Raw genomic sequence first — 21,531 nt, 5'->3', positions numbered from 1 at the left:
ACTCACAACAACACAGGCAAGGAGATTTAACAGAAACATTAGGGGGAGGGGGCTTTACACAGATCACTGTCAAGGAGGTGGGGTTATAACCCACTCCCCCTCCCCACATTTACATAAACTGCACTCACAGCAACACAGGCAGGGAGATTTAACAGAAACATTAGGGGGAGTGGGGCTTTGCACAGATCACAGTCAAGGAGGTGGGGTTATAACCCACTCCCCCTCCCCACATTTACATAAACTTCACTCACAGCAACACAGGCAGAGAGATTTAACAGAAACATTAGGGGGGAGGGGGCTTTAAACAGATTACACTCAAGGCTGAGAGATTTAACAGAAACATTAGGGGGGAGGGGGCTTTAACCAGATTACACTCAAGGCAGAGAGATTTAACAGAAACATTAGGGGGGAGGGGGCTTTACACAGATTACACTCAAGGCAGGGAGATACAGGGGATGTACTGTACTGTATGTTGTTTATTGCAATGCTTCAATGTGTGTACAGTATAATGTTTTTTACAATTAGATAGATGTAATCCTTGGTATTGTAAGGATTAGCGTTGGTTTTAAATTTTGTATTCTGGTTGGTACTTATATATTGATTTTTGTTTACTTGATTGCTTAAAATAGTTGACTTGTTTGGAGTTATCTGTATTTTGCTTGCAATGATATTGTTCACATTCATTTACAGAATGTATATGGTGCATAGATTTTATGCATCATTTATACAATGTAAATGCAATGTATTGATTGGAATGTGAGGTTTTTCTTTGGCATTTGATGATTTAGATTGTAAGATCAGTTAGGATTATTAAAGGAAATTCATTGTAATGTAGTGTGTCTGTATGGAGAAGTGTTATTTGTAGTACAGTATGATTTTGATAACCCTTCTACTTTTATTTGTATATTGGTTCATCATGTGTGTTTATATACTGTATAGGGATTGTTGATATATATATATTTGTTTATCTTCATGTATTTATTTATTTATTATAGCGGTGGTGGGTGAAGGGGGTATTTGGCACTTGGTGTGAGTTTAGGACTTGCAGGGGGTGTTGCGGGTGCACTTAACCCCTTCACGACCATAGCAGTTAATACCGCTACGGTCATGAAGGGGTTAAGTGCACCCGCAACCCCCCTGCAAGCCCTAAACAACCACCGTTAGGGCTAATACCCCCTTCACCCACCCCCGCTACCCACAATAAAAAAAATTCACACACAGCAGCAGCACAATTAATAAATAAATCTAAATAAATAAATAAATACATGAATATAAATAAATACATTTAAAATACATTTTTATTCATAGTGTAGAGACCCCCTGCACATCTACACTAGGAATAAAAATGTCTTTTAAATAATTTTATTTATATTCATGTATTTATTTATTTATTTAGATTTATTTATTTATTTTTTGGGCGGCTGCTGTGTGTGAATTTTTTGTTGTTGTGGGTAGCGGGGGTGGGTGAAGGGGGTATTAGCCCCAATGGTGGTTGTTTAGGGCCTGCGGGGGGGTAGCGGGAAGGGTTAACCCCTTCATGACTGTAGCGGTATTAACTGCTACGGCCGTGAAGGGGTTAAGTGCACCCGCAACACCCCTGCAAGTCCTAAACTCACACCAAGCGCCAAATACCCCTTTCACCCACCCCGCTACCCACAATAAAGCGGGCATGGTGGGTTAACCCCTTCATTGCCTTAGCGGATATCAGCTATGGTAATGAAGCAGCATTTCTGTATTTTTAATAATATTGTGCAGGAGCAGGGGGTCCCCTGAGCTTTGATTTCTGGCTCAGGGAACCCCCTGCTCACTGTACAATATTATTAAAAATACAGTCATGCTGCTTCGTTACCATTGCACATAGCCGCAAAGGTAAGGAATGAGTGTTTATTTATATATGTGTTTTATTCATACTGTAGATGTGCAGAGGGTCTCCGGAGCTGAACCGCTTTGGTTTTAGGTCCGGGGACCCCCTGCTTCCCGAGATACAGGCCCCTTTAAGGGGTGCCGGTATCCCTCTGCTTTGTTTACGTGCTGCGGTCATGTGATCGGGACCTTAAATGCAGAGGGATACCGGCACCTCATAAAGGGGCCTGTATCTCGGGAAGCAGGGGGTCCCCGGACCTGAAACCAACGCGGTTCAGCTCCGGAGACCCCCTGCACATCTACACTATGAATAAAAATGTATTTTAAATCATTTTTAATGTGCCGATGTTTGCGCAGAGAGACCAGCGGATCTCTCTCTGCTGCAAACACATTTTGCCCCCGCCGGCCTATAGTATCAATGATGTGCATATACAGTACTGTATGTGTATGTTAGGGGTTATAGGGGTTGTTGTCATACAGTATATACTGTATAAATACAGTATATACTGCATTACAATTCATGAATTTCTCGGCTTCAAAGACAACAGCTCGCAAACGCCCCTATGCGTTTTTACACGGCATTGCAGTATTGCAGCCAGCGGGAATAAAATGCTTAAATCACGGGCGTGAAATAACGCAATACACTCCGGGCGAAAACGACACTAAACCGCACATCACCGGGATATTCTGAAATTCGCGGAACTCGCCGAGTTAGAATAAAGTTGGTCGCCACTGTGTATATATATATATATATATATTTAATTTTAATTATTTATTTATTAATTTAGATATATTTATTTATTTAGTGTGGGGCTGTTGTGTGTGATTATTTTTTTATTGTGGGTAGCGGGTGTGGGTGAAGGAGGTATTAGCCCCAACGGTGGTTGTTTAGGGCTTGCGGGTGTGTAGCGGGATGCCTTAACCCCTTCATAACCGTAGCGGTATTAACTGCTACGGTCGTGAAGGGGTTAAGTGCACCCGCAACCCCCCTGCAAGCCCTAAACAAACAACAAGGGCCAAATAACCCCTTCACCCACACCCGCTACCCACAATAAAGCTGGCATGGTGGGTTAGCTGTACATGCATGAAGTGAGCTGTACATGCATTTTTCCGGCCTCGGATGCATGCCGGGGGCCTCCGGTGCCGGTATCAGCTCTGAAGACCCCCGGCATCAATCACAGGCAGGAAGAAGGCCAGAATTTTTCTTAGTGTTGCCCTTGCCGATGCTTCTCCCCACTGACCCGGCAACTTTGAGTTGGCGGGACGATTTGCCGAAAAAATGGCTTTTCGGGACTGCCGATCAGCTCCGATCAGCACCGTAAACAGGATCGGGGCTTATAGAATACAGCCGATTTAAAAAAGTGAAGAAAGATGCCTAAAAGTGGCTTACCGGCAGCCTCCTGCTGATAATTATTTATCGGGGACAAAAAATGCCGATTTGGCCAAATTATTGGTGCTTACTTTATACCAAAGGCATTTTGTGCCGATAAAAAACTTTTCGGCGCTTTGTGCATAGAGCCCTAAGTCTGCAAGAGGTCCAAATTCTCATTTTAGAACATAGCGGTCACGACTATTGTTTCTAGCCTAAAAGTATTAGGAAGCCGGGAATTACCCGGTCAGGGTAAGCCTTCCTAAGCAGGTGCTCTGCACCTATTTAAGCTTGGTTTTCACCCCCAGATCTCCAGTAAGTTTGTATTCTGTCTGTATTTTTTTTTTCATTGTGTGTACATGGGTTTACCCAAATAAACATAATTTTATTCCACTATCTTATTTTGCCAATTGAATGATCCTGGTTAAAAGGTGTTAAGATTAATGTTCTCCTGTGACAGCTATGCTACAGTAAATAGGAAAGAAAACCAAGTTCAAGTAGGGTCTGTGGTTTTATATAGGAAAATTGTCAAACTAAGTGGCCTATTCACTAAGCTGTGATACATGGTTAAATGGGCGATAAATGCCTTAATAGCGTTATACTTCTAAATCTGCTTTTCACAAAGCAGTGATAACAGTGCACTATATTAGCTTTTTTACGCCCCTAAACAGTCCAAGAAACAAAAGTCGTCCGATAAGGCAAAAAATGGCAAAACCGCAATTTTTTGTCAGTAACTGCTATTCATAAAGCTGTGATAAGCTTATCGGAGTATAAAACAACACCCTATTTTTTCACCAGCTAAATAAAGGCTGGCGCAAAAAATATTGAGACATGCATAAAAAATGTATTTTTTTTCAGCACTAGTATCAATCCTGAGGCCGGCTAGGGTCTCATGGTGGTCCCTGTAGGTGTATGGGGGCCACTTGGGAGTCCAGGGGTCCTTGGGTGGTCCCTGCGTGTGTCTGGGGGCCTCCTAGGTGGTCACTGTGGGTGTTTGGGGGCCTCATGGGAGTGTGTGCCTACATGTATCCGAGAATCAGGCATGATTCCCGAGTACATTTTTAGGGGAACCAACAAGGCAGCTGGTAATGGGGGTGCAGGGAGTTTGCACACCGCTGGTTTAGGGTACAGATAAAAACAGTAACAGTCAATGCATTTTTGGGGGCAAAAGCCTTTTTCTATTGATTGTTGTTTAATATTTGTCTGTTTTATTCAATTTTTTTTTGTTTTGGCTACTGGTTTTATTAACTAATTGATTGGTTGGCTATTGCTTTTATTTATTTAATTGGGGTATTTAGGTGCTTGTTTATTTGTTTTATTATCGTGTATTTTTGGCCTTCATGCTTTTTGATTAGGGTGACCATTTGCTGCTTTAATTGCTTTTATTTATTTAATTGTTTGGCTAGTGCTTTTATTTATTTAATTTGTTTTCTTGTGCTTTTATTTATTTAATTGGGGTGTTTAGGTGCTTGTGTACATTGTATTGTAAATCTTTATATAGCGCCATAAATGTACATAGCGCTTCACAGTAGTAATACATGTTGTAATCATATAAATAACAAATAATATATATAACAGGTCATGGGAATAAGTGCTTCAGACATAAAAGTAACATTAAGGAAGAGGAGTCCCTGCTCCGAGGAGCTTACAATCTAATTGGTAGGTAGGGGAACATATAGAGACAGTAGGAGGGAATTCTAGTAAGTGCGTCTGCAGGGTGCCAAGCTTTATGTATCATGTGTCCAGGATAATCCAGTGCTATTCATATGCTTCTTTAAGCAAATGTGTCTTAAGGTGGATAGAGAGGGTGCTAGTCGGGTATTGAGGGGAAGGCCATTCCAGAGGTGCGGGGCAGAAAGTGAGAAAGGTTTAAGGCAGGAGAGAGCTTTAGATACAAAGGGGGTAGAAAAATGAAAGCATAGTCAGGATGGTGCATAGCGAGAAATTAAGGCTGAGATGTAAGGAGGGGCAGACGAGTGTAAAGCTTTAAAAGTGAGGAGGAGAATTGAGTATTGTATTGTATTGTATGTCTTTATTTATATAGCGCCATTAGTGTACATAGCGCTTCACAGTAGTAATACATGTGGTAATCAAATAAATAACAGATAATATAAATAACAGATCATGGGAATAAGTGCTTTAGACATACACTACCGACACACTTTATTGAAGTGTGGTCGGTACCGCAAGCCGGGAAATCTCCCGGCTTGCTAGTGGCCGCCCCTCGGCGTGCCGCGCGTCATAGACGCGCGGTCACGCGTCATCGGGAGCGTGCGCCCCCTGCACGCGTGTCCAGGGGCTCCCCGAGGGAGCCCTGGTGTCCCGCGATCGCGGGACAGCGGCAGGGGGTTCCGGGGGACCCGGCGGACCCGGCAGCGGTAGGGAGAGCGCCCCGATCGGAGGGCGCTCTTCCGCTGCTTCGGCGTGCGCCCGTCACACTCGGGCGCGCGCCAGGCTACTGCTGCGGCACAGAACGGGCAAATGCTCGAATAAACTGTGCCGCAGCAGTAAAAGTAACATTAAGGAAGAGGAGTCCCTGCCCCGAGGAGCTTACAGTCTAATTGGTAGGTAGGGAGAACATACAGAGACAGTAGGAGGGAGTTCTGGTAAGTGCGTCTGCAGGGGGCCAAGCATTATGTATCGTGTTTAGAATATCCACAGTGCTATTCATATGCTTCTTTAAGCAAGTGTGTCTTAAGGTGGGTCTTAAAGGTGGATAGAGAGGGTGCTAGTCGGGTACTGAGGGGAAGGGCATTCTAGAGGTGTGGGGCAGTCAGTGAAAAAGGTTTAAGGCGGGAGAGGGCTTTAGATACAAAGGGGGTAGAAAGAAGACATCCTTGAGAAGAACGCAAGAGTCTGGATGGTGCATACCGAGAAATTAGGGATGAGATGTAAGGAGGGGCAGAAGAATGTAAAGCTTTAAAAGTGAGGAGAAGAATGGAGTGTGAGATGCGGGATTTGATCGGAAGCCAGGAGAGGGATTTCATGAGGGGAGATGCTGAGACAGATCTAGGAAAGAGTAGAGTGATTCTGGCAGCAGCATTTAGGATAGATTGTAGGGGAGACAGGTGAGAGGCAGGAAGGCCGGACAGCAGGAGGTTACAGTAATCAAGACGGGAGAGAATGAGGGCCTGAGTCAGAGTTTTAGCAGTCGAACAACAGAGGAAAGGGCGTATCTTTGTTATATTGCGGAGGAAAAAGCGACAAGTTTTAGAAATGTTTTGAATGTGAGGGGCGAATGTGAGAGAGGAGTCGAATGTGACCCCTAGGCAGTGTGCTTGGGCTACTGGGTGAATGATTGTAGTTCCAAGAGTAATGTGGAAGGAGGTAGTAGGGCCAGGTTTGGGAGGAAGTATGAGGAGCTCTCATGAGGAGTATGAGATATGGGATTTGATTGGAAGCCAGGAGAAGGATTTCAGGAGGGGAGACGCAGAGACAGATCTAGGAAAGAGTAGAGTGATTCTGGCAGCAGCGTTTAGGATAGATTGTAGGTGAGACAGGTAAGAGCCAGGAAGGACGGACAGCAGGAAGTTGCAGTAATCAAGACGGGAGAGAATAGGGGCCTGAGTCAGAGTTTTAGCAGTCGAGTAACAGAGGAAAGGGTGTATCTTTGTGATATTGCAGAGAAAAAAGCGACAAGTTTTAGAAACGTTTTGAATGTGAGAGGAGAATGAGAGAGAGGAATCGAGTGTGACCCCTAGGCAGCGTGCTTGGGCTACTGGGTGAATGATCGTATTTCCAACAGTAATCTGGAAGGAGGTAGTAGGGTCAGGTTTGGGAGGAAGTATAAGGAGCTCTGTTTTTGACATGTGAAGTTTCAGTCAGCGGATAGCAATCCAGGATGATATTCCAGAGAGGCATTCAGAAACTTTGGTCTGTATATCAGATGTAAGGTCAGAGGTTGAAAGGTAAATTTGTGTGTCGTCAGCAAAGAGGTGATATTTAAACCCAAAAGATGTGATTAGGTCACCTAGAGAGAGTGTGTAAAGAGAAAAGAGAAGGGATCCCAGGACAGAGCCCTGGGGTACCCCCACAGAGAGATCAATAGAGGAGGTGTTAGCAAAAGAGACACTGAAAGTACAATGGGAGACATAAGAGGAGATCCAGGATAGAGCTTTGTTACGAATACCAAGAGTTTGGAGAATGTTAAGGAGAAGAGGGTGGTCCACTGTGTCAAATGCTGCAAAGAGGTTGAGTAATATGAGCAGAGTGTAATGACCTCTGTCTTTGGCAGCATGGAGGTCATCAGTTATTTTAGTGAGGGCTGTTTCAGTAGAGTGAGCAGTGCAGAAGCCAGATTGTAGAGGGTCTAGAAGAGAATAGGTGTTGAGAAAGTGTAGCAATCGATAGAATACAAGACGTTCAAGGAGTTTTTAGGCAAAAGGCAGGAGGGAGACAGGTCAATAGTTAGAAAGACAGGTAGGGTCAAGCTTGCTGTTTTTGAGTAATGGTATAATGGTTGCATGCTTAAAGGAGGATGGAAAGGTACCAGAATGGAGGGAAGAGTTAAAAATCTGTGTGAGCATAGGGATTATAGAAGGAACAAGAGGTTTTAGGAGATGGGAGGGAATTGGATCAAGAGGGCAGGTGGTAGAGGGAGAAGAGGAGATCAGCAGTGACACTTCCTCCTCCAAGATAGTGGAAAAAGAGTCAAGAAAGGCAGGAGGAGAGTTGGGAAGCGGTGTGGGATGGGAGGAGGCAAACAATGGGATGTTCTGATGTATGGATTCTACCTTTTCCTTAAAAAAGTCAGCAAAGTCCTGAGGTGAGATGGAGGAAGAAGAGGAGGCAGCCAAGGATGGTATGAGTAGAGATTCAAAGACAGAAAAGAGTCGGCGTGGGTTATACGTGTGTGTCTTGATTAGGGATGAAAAGTAGGTTTGTTTAGCCTGGAGAGGGCAGAGCTGAAACAGGACAGCATACATTTGTAGTGAAGGAAGTCTGCGAGCATATGAGATTTCCTCCAGAGACGTTCAGAGGAACAAGTGGAGGAACGCAGCATGGGTGTGTGGGAGTTTAGCCAGGGTCTGGGGTAAGAAGGGCAAGGACGGCAGAGAGAAAGCGGGGCATGAAGATCAAGAGAGGAAGATAAGGCAGAGTTGTAGTTCCTGACCAGGTTGTCAGGGTCTGAAGCAGAACTGAGAGGAGAGGGAGGAGCATAAAGTGGAATCAAAAGCTGGTAGGTTAATAGAGCGCAGGTTTCTGCAAAAATGAAACATCTCTTATCGTGTATTTTGGGCCTTCATGCTTTTTTATTAGGATGACCACTGACTGTGATAGTGGCTTATCATGCCCATATTATATGGGTATGATATATCACTATGCCAATCAATGGGTACAGGGTGGGTATAGTTGTCCCGGGTGGGTAGCCGGGGCGGCTATTAACCGATAAGATGATTAAGGGGTTAGGGGCTATGATAGGGTGAATGAACGTCACCAGCCCTATGCTTGGCAGACCTATGTTTAGGTCTGTAGTGCAGCAGTGACCAGGTTAATATTCAGCTGGGATGCTCTTGTCAATTAGCCTGGTCCCAGCTGCCTCATCAAAGAGTTTTAAAAACCTCAGGCTGCACACACATGCAGTCTGTCTGATCCAGTGAGAGATACTGAATTGCTGAGGGAGAACTACTGCTAAGGTCTGTCTTCAATATATTATTTTAATGAACTGTTTGCTGTAGTGTTACGCTGGAATCTAAACAGCCGTTGTTGGGAAAAGGGCCAAGCCCTGCTCAGGACTTATTTTCTGTTTTATATGCTGAAAAGAAGCTGTTTTGTTTTTGTGTGCCATATTTTTAAGGCTCAATATATAAGCCTTTGCAAGAAACCCACGTTTGGTTGCATGTACCCTGCAACATATGGTGTCAGAATTGGGGCAACACACACAAAAAAAAAGGAAGAATTTTTAAAAGAGTTTCTGTGCACCCAGGCCCAACTACAGGCAGAGAGAGGTGAAAAGACTATTGCAGCAGCAAACCAGCTCCTTTTCCAGCAGCAGGCAGCACAAGATAAGCGGATGACCAGGTTGCTGACCTAATCCCAGGAGTTTGTCAGTCCAGACTTTGCGAATAAAACCCCAGTCCTCCTGAGGAAAATGGCCCCCGAACGAGGATCCAGAGGCTTTTCTACTGCCGTTTAAAAGGGTTATCGAAGCCCAGGGCTGGTCTTCAGATCGCTGGGCAACCTCTTTGGCCACGCTCCTCATAGGAGAAGCCCAGGCCGCATATCAGGGCCTCCCAGCGGATCAGGCAATGGATTACAAACAAGTAAAAGCTGCCATACTGGATCGCTTAGGTCTGACCCCAGAGACCTACTGGCAGCAGTTCCGGAACCTGAAGTACACCTCTAAGATGAGACCCTGGGTCCTAGCTCAGCGGTTATTGGGCTTGTGTACTCGCTGGATACAACCCGTGCAACATGCTAAGGAGACTATTCTTGAACAAGTTGTTTTGGAACAATTCCTACAAGTAATAACTCCTTCTGCACACTCTTGGGTAAAACGCCATGCAGCTGATTCCCTAGCTTTGGCTGTACGACTCGCTGAGAACTTCCTTGGGGCCGAGGATCAGGCGAGTGTCCTGGACCTGACGGATCCAACTTCACCGGCACTTGCGGACACCCAAAGAGGGAGATCAGACCAACGGGGAAACTACGGCCCCTCCATACGCAACCGCCAAGTGCCATGAAAGGCACAGTCCTTCCAGCAAGGGAGAGGTGCAAACGCCGGGCACCACCGAGACCCTCATCCACTTCCTGATGTCGGCTCATCGCCAAATGAGGAACTTCAGAAGACGTCGCCCACAGGACCCATCAGATGCCTGGTCTCCAGTATCCGGTCCAGCTGAGCGGTATCCATGGCACCCTCCTGCGAGGGAACCCTCTCCATGTTCGGCCTGCAGAGAACAAGGCCACCGGCATGTGGACAGTCCTCAGATGGATTTTTCCTTCAGCAGGACAGTCGCCTCGTCCTTCCCCAGAGAAAGTTGCAAGCTCTGGCTACTTCCAGCCCAGATTGGGGGTAAAACCGTCCAGGCCCTTGTAGATTCAGGCTCTGGAAATACACTGGAATATACCACTTATCAACCTGAATGCGATCCATTGTGGTTCATGATAGTATCCTGTTTATTGTACATCATTCTGAGCACTCTCCCGCATTGACGCCGGTACAGTGACGTCATCATCGCCCGACGGTACTCAGTGTGGTGCCGCGAGTCAGAAGCCAGATGCCATTCTACAAGGCTGTGAGTGCAGCTGCTACTACTCTGTGTTCAACGGAGTACTGGACACGATTACTTGGACTCTGGGATGAGTACATTAGACTCTCTGGGCACATTCTCCAACTGATGGGGGCCCCACAGTTTTTCTGGTTGCAGACTCTTGATGTGGACAAGGATACCCATCGTTTCTGCGTGTTCCAGTGTCCACGAGTGGTAACAGCTAATATTGTTACATTCTGTGCCTGTTTTTCATTCAATTGATGTACGCAGAACCTTGAATCATTTATATCATAAAATGGTATTTTTTCACGATGAGCGTTGTGCGCTGTTCTTTGTTTTGTTTTTTTCTAGTTACCAAGGGTTCTGGGCTACCCTATTTACAGCAGCAGACGCTCCTTTATTCCTTGACTGGTAACATAGTCCTCTTTTATGTCACTAACATGGGTATTTAGTGGTTGTATTTAATCACTATAATTTCACAATCATTAGTTCATTTTAGCTGCGCTCTTGTCTTGTTCATTTCTGGAAAAACGCTGGTCTTCCAGGAACTGTTACCGCCTGACGTGCTTTCCTTTGACTCCCCATGGAGTATACACGGCGATGTAAAATAGTATCCGACGGCCAACATCATGCTACAGATAAAATGTCAGGAGGCCAGGATCGAAGTAGGTGTTGCTCCTTGGCTCCTGCCCCCGTTTTGCTCGGCCGTGACTGGCCTTTCTTTTCAAACCTAATGGCTCCAGTCTCTCAGGAGGAGTCTCATTCTCTGGCTCAGGAGAAACCTGGTAAACTGTTCCACTTCTCGGCAGACCTGTTCCCCAGTAGACATTGGGTTTCAAAGAATCGGAGGCAAAGATGCTGTGTCAAACAGGACTGGTTGCAGAAATCTGGGACTCAAGGGGGCCATACTAATAGGCATGTCACAAGTAATGACTGGGGGTGGCCAGAAGGAGGGAGAGATAGGCCCTGGGGATTTACCAGAGCTATGTCTCCCTGATTTTTGCCAGAGGCAGAGGGAAGGCCCAGTCCTGGCCAAACAATATGATAAAGTGTAAAAATTGATGACCAGATGTTGAATGCACAAGGGGTAATGGTGTTCCCTCATTTTGAATTGTGGAATGATATCCTGTATAGTGTGAACAAGCAGACACAAACAGGGGAGGTCACCAGACAAATATTGGTTCCCAAGACGTTTGTTAAAACTGTCTTCACCCTAGCCCATACTGTCCCTTGGGGTGGTCACCTTGGTAGAGATAAAACCTTGGACCGTATTTCGTTCCGCTTCTATTGGCCAGGGATGCATAGTGATATTGCTAAGTTATGTGCGGCATGTCCGGAGTGCCAGCTAACTAGTCTGAAGGGACAAAAACCAGCCCCCTTGGTTCCTCTACCCTTGGTGTCGGTTCCCTTTGAGGGGATTGGTGTAGACTTGGTAGGGCCTCTGGAGCCTTCTGCAAAAGGACACAGGTTTATCCTCGTAATAGTCGACTATGCCACAAGATATCCTGAGGTGTTCCCTCTGAGGACAGCAACGGCGAAGCAAGTAGCCAACAAATTTTTGGAGCTGTTCTCACAGGTTGGACTCCCCAGGTTATGTTGACAGATCAAGGTACAAATGTTATGACTAAACTGATGCAGGATGTCTTAAAATTACTAGAGGTCAAGTCTGTTCGGACATCGGTCTACCATCCACAGACTGACGGATTGGTGGAAAGATTTAATCGAACTCTAAAAGGTATGCTGAGAAAATTTTTAGATTCAGAGAAGAAAGCCTGGGATGAACTTCTAACTTATCTGCTGTTTGCAGTGTGGGAAGTTACCCAGGCCTCCACGGAATTCTCTCCATTTGAATTACTGTATGGTCGCCAACCCCGAGGTATCCTAGACCTCCTAGAGTAGTCCTGGGAGGAACAGTGGTCCCCTTCTAAGAATACCCTGCAATATGTATTAGACCTTAGGAAGCGCCTTGATGTGGTCGGCCATTTTGCTAAGGAGAATCTTAGACAAGCCCAGGACAGTCAGGAGAAATATTACAATGAAAATGCACGGATAAGAGTGTTTCACCCGGGAACTAGGTGATGTTATTGTGTCCCCAGTTGTGAGAGCAAACTCCTAGCCAAATGGCAGGGCCCATTTGAAGTACTCCGCCGCAGGGGTGATGTGGATTATGAGATCGCTCAACCAGGGTCCAGGAAGGGTAAACAAATTTACCATGTGAACTTGCTGAAACCCTGGAAAGTGCAGCGGTCTCTATTCATCCACCCGGTGGAGGAGGAAACGGACCTGGGTCCTCGGCCCCCATGGGAGAACATCTTTGGTGACGAGAAAATCCCAAAATTGGGTAGACAATTGTCCTCTGAACAAAAAGGGGACTTGTTAGAAAAAATTACACAATTCAATTATATTTTTTCTGATTTACCAGGGCAAACTCATTTAGTTTCACATGTGATAGAGACAACACCTGGGGTAAAAGTACGTTCTCATCCTTACAGGTTGCCTGAAAGCCGTAAGGCCCTGGTAGAGTACAAGGTACAAGAAATGTTACACTTAGGCGTGATTGAGGAATCATGCAGTGAGTGGTGTAGTCCACTAGTTATGGTCCCTAAACCCGATTTGAAGGTAAGATTTTGTGATGACCTCGGAAAGGTCAATGCGGTATCCAAGTTTGACGCATATCCAATGCCAAGTGTGGATGAGTTAATTGAATCCCTTGGTAACGCGGAATATATATCCACGCTGGACTTAACAAAATGATACTGGCAAATACCTTTTAGAGGAAAAGTCCAAGTGCAAAACAGCCTTTGCCACTCCCATGGGTTTATACCAGTTTGTGACAATGCCATTTGGACTGCATGGAGGTATAGGAAGATTGGGATGCTCAAACCGCAGCAACTCCCTCCAATTACATGGATAATTCAGTATTAACCCTGGAGATACCAGTGGGAGTGGGTAGGTACATGTAGACTTGTAAGCATCACAATGACAGCAGTCAAACTTAACTATAGTAGTCTAAACCAATAAACCCCACTCACGTCACCTCCAGGGTTCCTCTGCCAGCGTGCCAGCCATGAAGGATCCAGAATCCAAGTACATCCAATAGAAAAAAAGAATGGCGCACAGCCAGGGAGCCAGGTGTGGAATAAAAAACTTTTCTTTTATTGCAGCATGGTGAGAGACAAATTCACCCCCTTGGGGGACACAGACAAAGCCCTCCTACGCGTTTCGGCCCAACGGGTCCTTTATCAAGGAGTATGGGATATGCTCGAAGTGGGCACCTTAAATACCTGATTCTTAATAGGGAAATTACAAAAATCTGTGTAAAAATAATCCGCGGGTCTACTGCGCATGCGCGTGATGTCATCCGGGGCACCGCTCCAACAACCCATAGGGATTGTGGGTAAGAATCGCCCTCAGTTGTCACCCACGCATGCTCACAAAGGATCGCGAGGTAATAAAGTATTCCCTTACTCTCCGCCTCCGCTCCCGCCCCTTGTGATGTCACCACGCACCTCTGATTGGTAGAGGCATACCGCTGCACCACCAATAGATATGCTGGGCAGCCGAGGCAGCTCCAATCACGGGGTCACATGGATGTACACAAAGGGTGCAGGCAGATGGCAGAGATGAGTTGGATCTATAAAGAAATACAGTAAGAGATCCAACTCATCTCTGCCATCTGCCTGCACCCTTTGTGTACATCCATGTGACCCCGTGATTGGAGCTGCCTCGGCTGCCCAGCATATCTATTGGTGGTGCAGCGGTATGCCTCTACCAATCAGAGGTGCGTGGTGACGTCACTAGGGGCGGGAGCGGAGGCGGAGAGTAAGGGAATACTTTATTACCTCGCGATCCTTTGTGAGCATGCGCGGGCGAAAACTGAGGGCGATTCTTACCCACAATCCCTATGGGTTGTTGGAGCGGCGCCCTGGATGACGTCACGCGCATGCGCAGTAGGCCCGCGGATTATTTTTACACAGATTTTTGTAATTTCCCTATTAAGAATCAGGTATTTAAGGTTCCCACTTCGAGCATATCCCATACTCCTTGATAAAGGACCCGTTGGTCCGAAACGTGTAGGAGGGCTTTGTCTGTGTCCCCCAAGGGGGTGAATTTGTCTCTCACCATGCTGCAATAAAAGAAAAGTTTTTTATTCCACACCTAGCTCCCTGGCTGTGCGCCATTCGTTTTTTCTATTGGACTGCATGGAGCCCCAGCCACATTTCAGAGACTCATGGATGCAGGGCTGAGACCTCATAGGGCTTATGCCGCAGCCTACCTAGATGACATTGTCATTTATAGTAAACACTGGCGGGCCCATCTAAATAGGCTGAAAGCGGTCCTCAAGTCTCTATGGGAGGCAGGGCTCACAGCCCACCCTAAGAAATGTGCCTTAGGTAAGGTGGAAACCAAGTACTTAGGGTATGCAGTGGGAGGTGGAAAAGTAAGGCCACTAGCTGATAAGGTAGCTGCCCTGAAAGAAGTTCCGACCCCCCGAACAAAAGTTTAGCAGGATACTATCGGAGGTTCATCCCCAACTACTCTGAAGTTGCAGCCCCACTAACAAACATCACAAAAAAGTGTGCCCCTACACATGTGGTATGGTCAAGGAAGTGCCAGAGAGCCTTTGAGAAGGTAAAAAGGTGTCTATCAGAGGGTCCCGTCCTTAGAAGCCCAGACTTCGATAAGCCTTTTATCGTGCAAACTGATGCCTCAGAGATAGGTCTAGGGGCAGTGCTCTCACAACAGTTGGATGAAGTGGAACATCCAATCCTTTTTCTGTGTAGGAAATTTTTCCCATGGGAAAAAAACTACTCCGTAATTGAGCAGGAGTGCCTCGCAGTAAAGTGGGCAATTGAGGCCTTGAGGCACTACCTAGCGGGAGTCCATTTTATGTTGGTAATAGACCATGCTCCATTTAAGTGGTTAAATACTATGAAGGACTCCAATGCTAGGTTGACCAGGTGGTATATGGCCCTCCAACCATTCCCGTTTGAGATTCAGCACAGGCCTGGAAAAGAAAATGCCAATGCTGATTTCTTTTCTAGAGAAGGGGTCGATGGTCAGGCTTCAGCCGTGCGTGGCCACAGCCACACACTAACAGGGGAGGAATGTGACAGGGTGAATGAACGTCACCAGCCCTATGCCTTTCAGACCTATGTTTAGGTCTGCAGTGCAGCAGTGACCAGGTTAATATTCAGCTGGGAAGCTCTTGTCAATTAGTCTGGTCCCAGCTGCCTCATCAAAGAGCTTTATAAACCCCAGGCTGCACACACATGCAGTCTGTCTGATCCAGTGAGAGATACTGAATTGCTGAGGGAGAACTACTGCTAAGGTCTGTCTTCAATATACTATTTTAATGAACTGTTTGCTGTACTGTTACACTGGAATCTAAACAGGCCTTGTTGGGAAAAAGGCCGAGCCCCACTCGGGACTTATTTTTTGTTTTATATGCTGAAAAGAAGCTGTTTTGTTTTTGTGTGCCATTTTTTAAGGCTCAATCCATAAACCTTTGCAAGAAACCCACGTGTGGTTGCATGTACCCTGCAACAGGAGACATTCAATTTTTTTTCCTTGTATTATTTCTGGCAACGGAGGACATGGCCCAGCAGAATGCTGATGAGGACGCCCTTCATGATGGCTGGGGTAAGTAGAAAGGTTTGTTTATGCTGGCTGGCTAATGTTTTATTTAATAATGAGTAAATGAGCTATTATCCATATCTGGATAATAGTTATTTTGCCACTACTGTACTTTATATGTTGGGGGGGGGGTGTATTTATTGCAATGTATTTCACATTTTCTTTTGCAACAAGATTGGTACCACAGGCTGGCGGGGACCTGCGTGGACCACCCAAGGGCCCCAAGACACCTGAGGGCCCCGAGACACCTGCGGGGACCACCTAGAGGCCTCCAGACACTCACGGGGACCACACAGGGACCCCTGCCAGCCTCTCGTGTCAATCTTGTGTATAAAAAATAAAAATGTTTTTATGTGGGGATGTGTATTGGTGGTTAGTACATATTGTAATGTTTATTGTATTGTATGTCTTTATTTATATAGCGCCAAAAGTGTACTCAGCGCTTCACAAAGTATACAGTACAGGGAATTATAATTATACAATTAGTGCAGCAAAATCAGACAATAGGAAAGGTAATCCCTGCCCCGAAGAGCTTACAATCTAAGAGGTTTAATGGGAAACTTACAGAGACAGCAGGTGAGGGAGTAAGTGCTGTAGATGGCAGTGCTTGGTCACAATGGGTGGTAGGAGTGACTGAGTGTGGGACATTAGCCATGAGGGCAGGCTATTGGGATGCTTGATTTGTGGGGTAAAATTTAAGCAAGGTCAGTGTTAAATGAAAAGGTTAACACCATTTACAGGGGAAGAGGTGGCAGGGAGGCATGAGTGAGATCAGGTATGTATGTCTGGGGGCAGAGGGGGTGAGTGAAGGGCCAAGTACCCACTTCATTCAGCCCTTCTGCCCCCAATAAAGCTGTTGTTGTTCCTTAACCCCTTCATTGCCCTAGTGGTTAGCCGCTACAGTAATGAAGTTGCCGGTAAATGTATTTTTATTGCATGGGATTCATGCCGGGGGCCTCCGGTGCTGATATTAATGGATATCGGCTCCAGAGACTCCCAGCATCAACCCATTGCAGGAAAAATGTTTTTTTTCTAAGTCCCCTCTCACAGCTTATTGGCAGCTTTTCACCACCTTTCTGCCAACTTTTCCTGGTGGGAGGATTTTGAGAGGAAATCTCTATTCTAGAGCCACGATTAGCCTCGATAAGATAATCGGGGCTACTAGAATTGCATGAATTTGAAAACCTGCCGATAAGTGGCTTCTAGCTGCTCGTTTGGCGTTTTTTTTTTCTGCGAATTTTTTTGGGGGCGAAAAATGCTTTTATCGCTGACTTATCGGGGCTTACTGAATAGCAGTAGGCTTTTTTGGCGAAAAGGCCTCGATAAGTGGCCCTATAGTTGAGCGCAAATGCACTGATTTTATCAGTGCTGTATGATAGGCCATAAGTGAACAAAGTGATTCTCATTTGCTTTCAAATCCTTTTTTTGTTTTGTTATGGTGCTGAGCACTGCTAGAGAGCTGGTGCAAATATTTACAAAGAATTACCAATAAAAAATGCCTTCTCACAGCCTCCTACCCCACTGGCCAGAGTACACTCGATGAAGCAATTATATTTTATTTAATTTTGATGTTTTCTTTTACAACAATAATTACATTAAAAGTATTGAGAGTTCACCAGAAGCAATTTCTGAGGAGATAATGAGAACACAGAAATATATATATGTGCTTCCAAACCTGCTGGTGAAATCCACAGCTCTAAATTTTAATTCTGAAATACTGTATGTTCAAATTTTTTTCACAGATATAATATTGTAGTTAATGCTACAAATCGGATCAGCTCCTTTACTTCTGACATCCACACTATCTTTGTACAGAGAAGAGTGATTCCAAATCGTCTTGTTGCCAGGTCATCAGTATTGGTAAACTCCAATGTGACTTTTGAGTGCAGAATAAACTCTGGAACAAATGTTAGTTATTTGTGGAGCTTTGGAGATGGGACGGTTAAACTTGGAAAGAACATTGATGCTTATATGTATACAAGGTAAGCTCAGAAGAATTTGTAACTATTGGACTGGTTATTTGACTGATTAAACTTACATCTAAATGGCCTATTGGAAATGTCAACTGAGAATATAAAATAACTGAAATGCAATGAAATATGACCTCTTATTACACTAACAGATGCCAGTGATGTTTGTCACCTCAGACCTTGCAGATTTTTTTGATGCAAAAACAGTACAAGATAAAGTGAAACACAGGAATGCAGAGTTTGAGACGTCTCATAAAGAGTGTGTCCCATAACTCCTCCTCTATTGACAGTCCCCAATTTGCATGCTGATGCATAAGTCGCAACACAGATCAAATACCTTGATACATTAACTCAGAAACACAAGATGAAAAGTACATGTCACGGGATACCAGTACTTTTAACATCAAAACCTTTCGGGATCACTGTTACCAAGAACATGACAATATAATTGAATGAATGGAGTTTATTCTGGCCAGTCAGCAAATACACAAAATACACAGTTATGACATACACTATTTGTGCAATAGCATCTTTGAATCTGCCGCCATTTGTATCTCCATTAAGCACATAGATTCTCTCTCAAATATTAAGACAGACAGTTTACATGGTTTTGGGGAAGCCAGCCGGGCTTCACCTTTATTATGGAAGACTGGCTGAACCTACCATCACATCTCCCCCTCAAGATGAAGGCTCTGGGGTAGCCACCCAATCAGGTGGCTCCCCAAGCCTGAAAATCCTTTGTCCATATGTCACTTGGTTGTCCTGTTAGGGGAGACTGTCCATGTTGCAGAGCTCCTTGCCCATATTAAAGTCCACGTTCTGAATGGCAAGGCTCCGGTGTAAAAACTCTCCATTCTCCCCCGACACCCTCTGCAACCCACTCGGGGAATGGTGATCACTGATCACCGATCACCAAGATAGGTTTCCCATCCATGTAGGGATGCAGCAACCTCAGAGTCTTTAGATCTATGCACACTTGCAGAGCCTGAAACACTGCCCTGCACTCGGGGGACCAGGCTGCCAGCACTGAGCTCCGCTTCTCAGACAAAACAGTCAGTGGTTTGGTCAGGGCACTAGACTGGGTCACAACCTCCCTACAGTCACCCTGCACTTATTCGATCTTCTCCTCAGTACTCTTCTCCCCCTCAACCGGGAACTGGTATGAGGTTTTGTGGAGGGGCTAGTTATCCCTGGTGTTGATTGGGCAATCTGCTGTGTGGGTCCTGTCTGGCTCGTTCTCTCCCTACTACCTGTCACATCTGCTTCCTCTGGGGAGCCGCGAGCTGGGGACTGATCTCCACCTTCTCCACTGAGCTTCCCTGCCTAACTTCTAATAAGACATCGGGCAGAGCCTGGCTCTCCAGATCTCCCGGCAGTGGTTTAGAGGTAACTATTGCCACCGGCCCCCTCACAGCCTTTTGCTGGGAGGAATCCCAGGCATATACACCTTTTATACTGGGATCATAACACTGAGCAAAACAAGGTGGCAAAATAAATTGTAATTTATTCACTTAAAATAGGCTAAGCACAATGAAACACAAAATACATGAGAAGAATACACTTACTGGGGGGCTGTGGCTGAAAACTAGACTTCCCTAGCTTAAATAGAATGTAAAACAAAGTCTTTGGTTGACCAGGACTTGTCCCAAATGTCCTGGAACTCAAATTGGCATGAAGTTCCTGACGCCAACGCTGTATCTGCTCCGGAGGAGTTGAAATTACTTGACTGCAACATAGCTCCAAATGTCCTGGAACTATTTTCGCTTGAAATCCCAGGCGCGACTGCTATGTTCAATTCTCAGAACTTATCCGCAAAAAGTGGGACATCTGAAATTTCTGAAGCCGGCTCACTGCTATTTCTCCATGAGCATCTTTTGGTACATTCAAATTTGCCGCTGCAGTTCTGGCGCTTAGAATCTGATCTCGGATTGGCTGAGCCATCCTTATAGTAATTTAGAGTTCATTCATGAAATAGTACAGCCAATCCAAGCGTGGGAATATTCCTACCAGCCAATCAGAGCACTGCCAGTCTACCGAAGCCAGGCAAGTGTGGATTCAGAATCTAACAAGGGCATGCATCAACCTGGCACCTCTGCCACTTGCATGCAGAAGCCACCCACTGAGTTAGTCCTCAAAGTCTGCGCTGGGGCAAATGGTGGTCCTCGGACTTCTTTCATCCCAGGACGTGAATCCTTGAGCCTATCTCCGGTACCCAAATGGCTTTTACACTTGGCAACCTTTGAGGCTTTCATGTCCAGGACCTGAGCAGACTTGATGGCACCAAGATTGGTAGCCAAATGGTCTCTCGGAACCTTGGGCCTGGAAGTCCCAGCTCATATACCGTGCACAAGCATATACACACTTTAAACATACTGTTGAATAAAAGATATACTTTATACTTTTCTAAGTCTTCTGGTTATGGGGAATAGAATAAGAATCTTGCACTTTTATTCCTAGTAGACATATTCCCCATATACTATACCGGACTTAGACTTTTAAACTCCAGGTTTATCAACACATTTATACCGGGATCATATGTTTGAGCAAAGCAAGGAGGTAAAATAAAGTGCAATTTATTTCACGAAAAGACATACAGGCATACCTCGCTTTAAGGACAATCACTTTAAGTACACTCGCGAGTAAGGACATATCACCCAATAGACAAACAGCAGCGCGCTCATGCGCCTGTCAGCACGTCCTGAACAGCAATACCAGCTCCCTACCTGTACTGAAGCTGTGCACAAGCGGGCAGATTATAGAGCCTGTTACAAATGTGTTATATACATCAGTTATGCACGTATATGAAGATTGCAGTACAGTACATGCATCGAAAAGAGAAGCACTACCTTTTTTCCACTTAAAGTACATTTTCGCTTTACATACATGCTCCGGTCCCATTGCGTACGTTAATTCGGGATATGCCTGTACACACAAAGTTCCACAATTACAGTCAAAATACACTTACTGGGACGGGGGCAAACAAAATAATTTGTTTCCAGAACAAAATCTTGTAAAATAAAGTCTATAGGAGTAATTTCCCAGGAGCTGGAAAGCCTTGGTCCATTCTCAAATCTGCTGCTGCTGCTGTAATGGCACTTGGAATCTTAATGAAACTTATGAAGCTTGATGAATCTTAAGATGAATCTGAATCCTGATGGGCTGCAGGAATTCTTATAGCGTTCAGAACCCTATATCAATCAAGTGCGCAGTCTCCTCGGTGGTCTGCAGTCCCTGCCTCTCATTCTCGTCCCCGTCCTGACGTCAGAGCTACATGGCGCAACTATACTCCGTGCTCCTCCTCCATTCCCATGGGCCCCGCCTCCAGTCTCCGCCCCCGTATGGGCACAGGTGTCGTGGTGCGCATGGACGGCTCGCGACCGGGTCGCCAGGTTGATGCGCGGGTTGCGCGTGGCGTGCGCACTCTCTGATGCGGTCTCAATCGGCTGTCTAATAGGATGCATCTGCGTGATCCAGGAGC

The 21,531-nt window shown here is 45.5% G+C and overlaps 1 protein-coding gene across 1 annotated transcript in view; it reads left to right on the top strand.

Moving 5' to 3' along the window:
* Nucleotides 1-21,531, top strand: part of LOC142488223 (polycystin-1-like protein 1) — a 298,659-nt gene that overhangs the window by 178,089 nt on the left and 99,039 nt on the right. The window contains exon 8 of the mRNA XM_075588596.1: nt 17,826-18,065. Coding sequence (XP_075444711.1) covers nt 17,826-18,065 — 240 coding nt within the window. The remainder of the gene's footprint in view (nt 1-17,825; nt 18,066-21,531) is intronic.

Source organism: Ascaphus truei, chromosome 2, assembly GCF_040206685.1.
Source record: "Ascaphus truei isolate aAscTru1 chromosome 2, aAscTru1.hap1, whole genome shotgun sequence".
NCBI classification, from domain to species: Eukaryota; Metazoa; Chordata; class Amphibia; order Anura; family Ascaphidae; genus Ascaphus; species Ascaphus truei.
The sequence above is the reverse complement of the archived record's forward strand: the minus strand, read 5'-3'. Positions and strand labels throughout refer to the sequence as shown.